A 10,328-nucleotide genomic window follows, 5' to 3' on the forward strand; every position below is an offset into this window, starting at 1 on the left:
ACCACATTGGAAATCTATCTGGCACTTTCTCAGAAGATTGAAAACAGTGCTACCTCAAGAATCAGCTGTTACACTCCTTGGAATATACCGAAAGATGCTCTACCACACAAGGACATATGCTCAACCATGTTCATAGCAGCCTTATTCATAATAGCCGGAACCTGGAAACAATGTATATGTCCCTTAGTCAAAGAATGGATAAAGAAACTGTGGTACATTTATAGTATGTAATACTGTTCAGCTTTTAAAACCAAGGAAATCCTGAAATTTGCATGCAAATGTATGGAACTAGAAATGATCATCTTGAGTGAATTAACCCAAACCTAGAAAGATACACATGGTACATACTTATAACTGTACACTAGCTCAACAGAGATGTTCTCTAAGAGTCTTCATTTTGTGGGGGATTCGGGTAGATGCTGGGGTTTTCTATTGGGACTTCAGGTGAGAGAGGTAAGGGAGAATATGGAAATAGAAGGATCCAGAGGGTCCTAGAAACCCACAAGAAGACCATTAAGGTTGGAGGATCTGGATCCAGGGAAGTCAGTTCAAACTACTGTACCAACCAAGAACAGTGCATGCAGTAAACCTAGACCCCCTATCCAGATCTAGCCAATGGACAGCACATTCGCCACAGTTGTGTGGAGAGCAGGGACTGACTCTGACATGAACTCTGTTGGCCCCTATTTGACCACTTCCCCTTGGGGGAGGCCTGTGGCACTCAAGGGAAGGGTAACAAAGCTACCAGGATGAGATCTGATAGGTTGTGATCATATGATGGGTGAGGAGGTCCCCTTCTGTCACAGACCTAGGGGAGGAGAATGGGATGAGACAGGGAGGGGGCAGTGAGAAGATACAAATGAGGGGATAACAATTGGGATGTAATTTGAATAAATTACTTAAGAACTGATTTTTTTGGAGATGACAGGGAAAATCTGACTCAGATCAGCAGTGCCCCTTCATGTTTACATGGAAGCATGCCCAATGAAAATCAAGACTGAAGGACAGTTTCCAGATTACAGTCTTGTACATGCTTAAAGTAAATTTTTATAGATTAAAAATTTTAAAGCTTTGAAATACTATTTTAGATCTGATACAGTTTTTGTTCTCCATGATTTTCTTTCAACAATGATGCCTGACTGAAATATTGTCTATATATATACAAATTGTCAACTATGATATACAAAACTTAACACTGGAAAGAAGATCAAAAGAGCATAAAAAGTTGGATAAAATATGAAATATAATTTAACAAAGGAAAAAATCTACCGAATAAAAGAAATCTGAAATAGAGCTTGAATATTTCAATCAGTCTAGTAAAAAGTTCAAAGGAAATACTCTCTAATGAGAGAAAATTAGCACTTAAAGAAGTGAATGATATCTATAGTCTAGGTAGAGTTTCTCTTTATTATCTAGAGTAAAATTATTTGCTTAACACACACAAAAAATGAAGTAGTGGAGTCAGGTCAATCAGTAAGTCAATAAACCTAAAGAAAACAAGGAATTGAACATGCACACTATTTGGGACACAGTAAAATAAAACAATACAAGTGATCAGCAATGAAAGAATTCATGTCAAGACAACAGAAACTATTTTCAGTAAAATCATAGAGGTTAATTTCTCAAAACCAAATAAAACATCAAATTGGAAGGGCCAGAGAAAAAATTCTCTTAAATACAAACTAGTAAAAAACAATCCTGAATGTATAAAACAATAACAACAAAAAAATATATATATATTGACAACTGGAACAGAGAAGCATCAAGCAACATGCAAATGCAGGTTTTTCAGAATAACAGCTGATTTTGCAAAAGAAATTCTAAAATCCAAAAGGCTTACTCTTTTTATCACTGGTATACATCAAGTTCTGAAGTACTGTGGATACTACACTAGACTACAATACTCAGAAAAGCAACCTAATATTTGAAGGAGAAGAAAAAGCTTCACAAAAGCAAGATACACGAATTTACGACCATCAAGCCAACCCTAAATAGGATATTAAAGGTGTACTTTGAACATATATATATATATATATATATATATGAGAAACTCACCTCACCATCGGAGATGGATACTACATTCTGATAGGCTGAGATACAAAAAACAAATAGAGCCAGAAAACAAGAGGTGCTACTCTTCTGATATTTGAAAACAAAGACTTCCAGTTAAAACTTTTAAGAAGAGGTAAACACATCAATTTATCCTGTTCAAAGGAAGAAACAATGAAAAGGACATAACAATCCACAATGTAAACACATCAAACTCTTGGGTCCCCCTAGTTTCATAAAACAAATGCTACTAAATATAATTCCAAGGATTATTCCCAATGCTGTAAAAGTATAAAAACATTGTGTATATGAGCTATCAGATGTCTACAATATATTTCATCTCACATTACAAAATACATTATTTTCATAAGACCAAGAGGTGTTCTCTAAAATTTGCCACATATTGAGGGATAAAGCAAGTTTCCACAAATATAGGAAAGTGCAAATAGCTCCACACACTTTCTATTTTTTTGGAATAAAGCTAGATATCAACAGTAACATAAACCACAGTAAATACACAGTCATGAGATAACATCGCAATATTTAATAATGATGAATGAACCACTAAAATATAAAAAGGAAAATAAATCCTAGAGTTGAATTGTAACTTTTTTTGGATACTTTGTGTGGATCTTTGTGGGTTCTTCTAACTTCTGTGTCTCAACTCAAATTCTCCTGACTCAACTGCCTCTTACTTTCACTCTGCTCAGTCTCCTTTCTTCCCTTTTTTAGTTGTACAGTTTTCTATCTTCCTGCATCAACTGTCTTCTCTATTCCCACTGTCTGGCACTCTTCTCCTGCCTCTCTCCAGTCCTACTCCTCTGTCTCCTGGACCCTACTCCATCTCTCTCAGCCTCTGAACCATTTATTTACTCTCTCCTGTTTCCAGAAGTCCAAGGGGCAGCTGACACTAAAGGTCATGGGGTCATGCAGTCCTAATGGCTAAGCATTCCCAAAGAGTCAGTGGCTTAGCCATTGGGGATCCTTTAAGGTGCCACGCACATGAAATAAATCACACTACATTTCCGCCATTTGCTTTAGCTACTACGCCTGCAGTCCAATGTTGCTTCCAAGGTCACCCTGTGTCTGCTGTAATCTTTCTATGGATCTCTCAGGAGCATATCTACAGCTGAGATTAATCCTAACACTGATGCTTCTCATTCCTGTAATTTGGGTGCTGCTCCTTGAAGCTTTATACCTGGATTATTTTATCTTCCAACATCTTTGGTTCTGAAGCTCCTTGCTGAAGTTCTTAAATCTCTACCCCCAGCTCTGTGAACCCCTGGCTTTCATCCCCACCTTGGGCATGCAGGATGCAGTGTTCAGCATAGTCTGTCTTAAAGTCCTGCTCAAAAGCCCATTGTTGCTCTGCATTTCGCATGGCTCTGTGCTGCAGGAGACCAGAATCCTGCACATAGGCCTGTCAGTGGTTAGGTGCTGCATGTTTCATGTCTAGGATTTCTTTTTTGGCTGGCGGGGGAAGGCAGTGGCTGGTCAGGCAAAATTTTCAGAACACCTTCCCTGCTAAACTCTGAGCCTCATTGGTTTCAATGGTTTCCACAAATTTTTGTTTCCTGTGGAAATATAAACAAATCCATACCCCCAACACAAAACACTCACTGATTTCCATTATGTTCCTAACACTTCCTTACAGTATGTAGTCTTCGAAGAAAGAAAGGGACTGAGATTTCTCTTTAAAACTCCCATTTCTCTCAGCTAGAGTAGGCATTTCAGACAAGACAGATTAAAATTTCGGTACTCAGCCCCTAGCCAGGAGTCATTTGTCAGTATAATTAAGACTACCTGCTATTAAGCAATAAAAACATTAACTAAATAGTGGTGTTAGCAGCAGGGAGACCAGATGTCTCATATGGCTCCCTTGGTAAGGCACCAGACCTTAAGTCTGGAAGTCTGAGGTTCAAATTCTTGCAGAACTGCTTCTCTGCCAGGGACCCATGATAATGGTGATTTCAGCGAGCATTTACTCTGTAGAAACTGAAACGAGTCTAGGCTGCCCTCTGGGAAACTGTGGTCCTGACTGTAATATATAAAGAATGATGCCGCACAAGAGATCTGGTACAAAGAGACTTATTGTATGAAGGCAGAGAGAAAGAGGGAGGGGGTTTGAAGTGATTAATAGTCTGTTGTTCTGTATTATCTGTTGGGCCAGGCTACATCAAGCTCCTACAAGCAGTACCAGAAGTGGCATGCAATTTAAATGACCCTAACAGACCAGGGCTCCCCTCCATAATCGTAACAAAATAGTTATACAAAATAGAAATAATCTCATAATCATACACAATTGTCTGAAACCCTTTACATTATCTGTATAGCCAGAGTCTTACCTAAGCTGCACAACCAGGACTGGAGATACCTAATAGCCAAAATGAACTGTATTCTATCTGTATAACTGAGAGCAACCCAGACCTTTCATTAGGCCCTCACACTAACCCAATCTGTAGTGAGTTTTCATTCTCACCTCTTCACAGTTGGCTTCACCATCTGCTGTGACCTCCTGACTCCCATGAGTTCTGTTTCCTTCTAAGGTTTTTTTTTTTTTCCTAAAACATTGGAGGAGAATTTGATGGATCCCTGTTTGGCAGACCTTCAAGCCACACACGTAACAAAGGTACATTCTGGAAAGAGACAATGTTTGAAGAGTTGTCACTGCATTATACCTCTTTTTCACACTGATTGAAGTAATACTTCATTATTGTGTGTTTCTGAAAGAAGAAAAATACCAACACAGTGTCAAAAGAGAATGAGATCCGTCAAAGAAAAATGTGCAACAGACAGGCTGCCACATCACATCAGCACAGGAAATCAAGTATAGCATGGGAGGCCTCAGTTTTTTATGTGAACTCAGAAAGTCAAGATATAATACTCAAATTGAGTTTTTCTTTCACTTAAATTTTCATAAGGGACAAGGCTATCTATAGTGACTGAAAGATCAACTGTGGATACTTAAATTACAAAAGGACATGGGAGTTATCAGGGGAGTGGCTAGAGAGAGGATGTAGAGACAGGCTTTAAGGGAGGTAGGGAAAAGTGAGTAATGGAGAACATGAGCCTTGAAAGCAAAAGGGGGTTACACTGTCTGGTTTTACATGTCCAGGAAAGAAGTGTGGTGGCTTAACAGTGATGTGTTTGTGTATTAACTTGACAAGGGGTCAGTTGTACTGGCTGGTCTATGTGTCAACTTAATTAACTTAAAGTCATCAGAAAGGAAGAAGCCCCAGTTGAGGAGTAGCCTTCATGAGACCCAGCTGGAAGGTATTTTCTCAATTAGTGATCAATGGTGGAGGGCTCAGCCCATTGTGGGTGTTGCCATGCCTGAGTTAGTGGCCTGGGTTGTATAAGAAATCAGGCTGAGCAAACCATGAGGAGCAAGGCAGGAAGCAGCAATCCTCCATGGCTTCTGCCAGGTTCCTGCCCTGTTTAAGTTCCTGCCCTAGCTTACTTCAATGATGAACAGCACTTTCATTGTGTGTTTATATAAGCAAAAGAAATCCTAATACAGGGCACTGAATATTTGTGGAGATGAGGGAGAGTGGTGAGGACATGGGTGAGCAGTGTGAAGATTAATCAGGAGAACTATAACTACACATATGTATAAAAATATCATAATGAAAGATATATCTGTGTATGTAATTTAAAAATCTATAACGATGAATGAAAAGGATTAAGGAAAACAGTTATTATTGTGCTTCTTGTAGTCCTTTCTGCATGAATGTTTGTCCAGTGTATCTTGCTAAAATAATTGTATGCCATTTTATAAGCCAGATACATGATTCATTTGGTGAAAATTGACTGAAGCTGAATGCTGCTCCTGCGGACCAGCTCCAGGAACAGTGAAAAGGATCAAAGAGCGGCGGATCTGTGGAAGGGAGAAATGAGCAGGCAGTGAATAGCTAAGGGAAACCAGCTGTTGGTTGAGCAGCTAGCTAGAGGAGCTAGTTGTCGAGTAGAGGTTAAGGAATGGAGGAAAAATAAATACTTGGAAACTGAGGCATATGTGGTACAAGTAAGGTCTTAAAATCCAGGAGAACTATATTTTTAGTCTCCCTATCTGTCTCTGTCTTGCTTTTTGTCTGTCTGACTCCTTGCCGTTCTCTTACTTTTCTGTCTCTCTTCTTTCTTGTTGATACCCATCTTTCTATCTCTCTTACATGCTGTTCCATTTCACTCTAGCTTACTCTCACATGTTGGTTACTTGCTTGCCATTCTCCTTTGGCCAACCACAGTATTTTATTAGAATGAAGTTGAATTCTTTTTCATTACAGATCACATCATGTTATTCGCATCTTTTATAATCAAAAGGGCATTCAAAAATCAACAAAGCAAGAGAATATTCTAACAAGGAAACATGAAAAGTTCTGTTTAACCTACAATAAAGCATACAGCAAAAATTAATTTCCAAGCAATAGCATAACCTGATTATTATTTCTTAAACAATACTTGGGAAAGTTTAATCATAAATTTCCCCAGGATAAAGTCATTCTGTTTACAAGAATGTCCTACTAACATAGCTTGAGCTAAATGTTCTCTAATAAAGAAAAAAACTTGGCTTACTTCCACCCCCAAACCAACAGGTGTGATATCCAAGCCTAAGTTAACTACCAAGGTGTCCTCTAGTGTAAAATATCTGTAAAGAATGTTGTTCCAAGCCCACCTTCTATTGCTCTCAAAGTAGATTCTAAAGAAACTTTTCTACAGGTAACAGTATGTGGCCAGGAATTATGTCAAGGTCTTAACATTCTTTCATGCAGTGTCTTCCTGTGTCCTCACGGTCAGAGTAAAAAACTCACTGTCACAATCCTTTGGCCAGGTGCCGTCTTTCAACATTCTCAGTGGGAAAAGTTTTCCCTGTAAGATTTTCATTAGGGCTCAGAAATAAAGAGAAAAGACAGTTTCAGGAGAAAGAGGCAGATTTTCAGACAAAATTACACCTGGACCATACATATATTTAAGGGCAGTGGTGATCATCTTTGAGATCTTTGGAGCTTTGTCAAGCAAAACCTCAACAGCTGTTCTGGATGTCTAGAGATCATGATGTACAGTCGGAGGTCTCTGGGAGTTTGTCAAGCAAAGTCTCTATGACTTATATTCATGATTGTGACAGCTGAGTTGCTTAGAAAATTTAAATTTATGCATAAAATGTCTTCATTCAGGGGTATAAAGGTATTGTGTTTTCTCTTTTCACAAATTATTTTTGTTTCTGAGAGTCATAACTATGAAGAAATAAGAGCAATTGGCATTAAAGCCTGAAGTCAAATTATTTGACTGTCAATGAGAATTCTTGGGAAGAAGTTGTCTGCCTAGGAACGATAGGCTGACTAGACTGTCAGTGACAGGGGAAGGTGGAAACACTGCAGACACAGGGGATAACAACCTTATCTCTGGTAGCTTAGGCCCATGACCAGCCATTCCTTGTCCACTTCTCTGTCAAAGATAAATCCTCTGACCACTAGATAAAAAGTTTTGACATAAATATGCCTTCCAACTTAGTGTTTTTATGGGAATTCTGAATGTTTGACCAACTAGGTTTTCTGCACTTATATCTGTTTCTTCTATTTTTTTTTTGTGGACTCTTTTCTCTTCTGTTTTTGTTTTGTTCTATTATGATGTGTTAGTTTGTGTTTTATTTCTTATGTTTTATTATTAGTCTTGGAATCCTGTTTGTTTTCTGAGAGACAGAATGGAGGTGGATCAGGACGGGAAGGAAGATGTGTAGGAACTGGGAAGAGTAGGGGAAGGGAACTGAAATCAGAATGCATTGTACCAAAAAAATGTCTATTTTCAATAAAAGCATAAAAATATTAAAATTTCAATTTTAATTTAATCAATCAAATTAACAAATTAGTAGCTTCTGTTAACAAAAGCTCAGACTTTCATCAGGTAATAGCTGAAGTCCATGGAGAAGATGCCCCACCTTTCATGTATCTACCTTCCTGATGCCTCCACTGATGTATTTAATAAGTCCATTTGATTTATATATTCCTTTTTTCTGTTACTAAAAGAAAAGAGCTTCAGTGGAACAAAAGGCAAGATAAGCTTGTTTTACTCTAGAATAAAGATCATTAATTTTCTTTGACACACAAACTGTATTCTTTTTACATTTATACTATTGACAAAATGATCTTATTATGCTGAAAACTTATTCCTAATGATTATGAATCTAGAGAAACATCTTATTTTTCCATCCTTCACATGTCTCATCACAGTGCCCTTCCATTTTTATTTTCTTTATTCATCTCACAAGGGTCCTCATGGGTATGCGTCCTTCTACAAGACAAAGTTAATATTTAGATCAACTCAGATTTACCAGTTATTTTCCACAACAATGTCCATTAATTATAGATTAAATTCATGCTCTGTGCTTATCTCCATTTTCAGTGGTGCAAAATATTATACTGCAAATAAAATGCTTAGTGATTAATATACATATAGATTAGTTTACTATGTCTAACAGCATTTACTTGTACAAAACATTTAATAAATAAACTTTTCATTTATGAAAAAGACATTTCGGAGCAAAGATAGAATTGCAAATTATAGACTGAAGACACAGTTTCCTCCCAGTAATTCAGAAGATCTATTCTGGAAGATGAACATAGAGGAAGTAGAAAACTTACTATAATTTAAGTAGTAAAGGAGAGAGATGTCATAGGCCACCATGGATTAGTTGATAATTTTCATTGTTTTCAGTCATGTCCCCAACACATGCTATGTTTGCCTAAATCTTACTTCCCTGTTTCTAGAAGCACACAGTCTGTGAAGCACATGTTTGAAAGCGTCCTTCACCTGCTGGTTCCTTAGGGTGTAAATGAAAGGGTTCAGCAAAGGGGCCACAGAGGTGTTGAGCACAGCCACACCTTTGTTTAAAGCCACCCTCTCTCTGGCTGATGTTTTCATGTACATGAAGATACAACTCCCATAAGTGATGGACACAACAACCATGTGTGAGGAGCAGGTGGAAAAGGCCTTTCTCCGTTGTTGGGCTGAGGGGAACTTTAGGATGGTTTTGATGATAAGTGTGTAGGAGAGGATCACTAAGATCAAGGTGATGACAAGAGTTATTACGGCTAAGACAAAAGCCATCCATTCTATGAAACGTGTGTCTGTGCAAGACAGCTGGAGGACTGGAGAAGTGTCACATAGGAAGTGATCAACAATTTTGGAAGCACAGAAATCCAGTTTGAGTCCCAACATCAAAGGGGGAAAGATGGATAAGAACCCAGTCACCCAGGAGCTGAGGACCAGCAGGTGGCACACTCTGCTGTTCATGATGATGGGGTAGTGCAGTGGTCTGCAGATGGCCACATAGCGATCATAGGACATGGCAGCCAGGAGGTAGAACTCAGTGATTAGTAATAGAAAGAAGAAGAATAATTGAGTTAGACAGGCTCCGTAGGAAATTGCTTTGTCTCCAGTGACAATGCTCATCAAGAACCGTGGAATGCAGGAAGATGTGAATGCAATTTCTAAGAAAGAGAAGTTCCGGAGGAAGAAGTACATTGGAGTCTTGAGGCGAAGATCCAGCAGTGTGAGGAGGATGATCACTAAGTTCCCCATCAGGCTCAAGATGTAGTTGAAAAACATAAACAGGAAAATCAGAATCTGTAGCTGAGGGTCATCTGTCAGTCCCAGCAAAATGAACACTATCTCCACAGACTGGTTCTTCATGTCTCCTTTATTCTATCATGTCCACAAAAAACTGTAGAGAAAGTACACACTTATGAGTTGTTTCTTTTCCATCATAGAACATTTTCTTACTCAGATGTATAATCAATGCCCATATACATTAAAAGATATATCTTAGAGTTTACCAATGATCTTGTCCTCTGCATCATTGGTATGCTTAAGATAACAATTATTTCCTTTATTTTAAAGAGTTGAGTATAATTGTGTATGTATAGAGGAAATATTGGTCATTTGGGAGATAGGATTTCAGGTTCATTAATATTAACCTTTGTTCATCTTTCCTATGTCTTCTTTTCTTTCTTCAACTGTGTGATATTTAAAATTTTGGGGTTATATTAGATAACACCATATATTCCCCGTAGTCTTAAAATTTCTAATTTAGGAATACACATATACAAAAGATCTGAGAAAGGAAAAGAACCAATACTTTAAATAAATGGCAACATAATAAGAGATTATTGCTGGGTCCGTATGGTGATGCTGTGAGTTAAGTCCTTAGAAAAATCATTGGGAAACATGAAAACACACAAATATCAAACTGAGTCAACAGTCCAACCTGCTACCATAAGCTCTGA

General features: G+C 38.0%; 1 protein-coding gene across 1 annotated transcript; it reads right to left on the reverse strand.

Moving 5' to 3' along the window:
• Positions 1 to 1,762: 1,762 nt before the first annotated feature.
• On the reverse strand, positions 1,763 to 9,735 carry LOC127210800 (olfactory receptor 6C6-like). The gene is made up of 2 exons (XM_051170550.1): positions 8,819 to 9,735; positions 1,763 to 1,820 (listed from the first exon to the last, which is right to left on the reverse strand). Exons 1-2 carry the CDS (start codon positions 9,733 to 9,735, stop codon positions 1,763 to 1,765), a joined length of 975 nt encoding a protein of 324 aa, XP_051026507.1.
• Between the last annotated feature and the right edge of the window lie 593 nt (positions 9,736 to 10,328).

Source organism: Acomys russatus, chromosome 28, assembly GCF_903995435.1.
Source record: "Acomys russatus chromosome 28, mAcoRus1.1, whole genome shotgun sequence".
Classification (NCBI taxonomy): domain Eukaryota; kingdom Metazoa; phylum Chordata; class Mammalia; order Rodentia; family Muridae; genus Acomys; species Acomys russatus.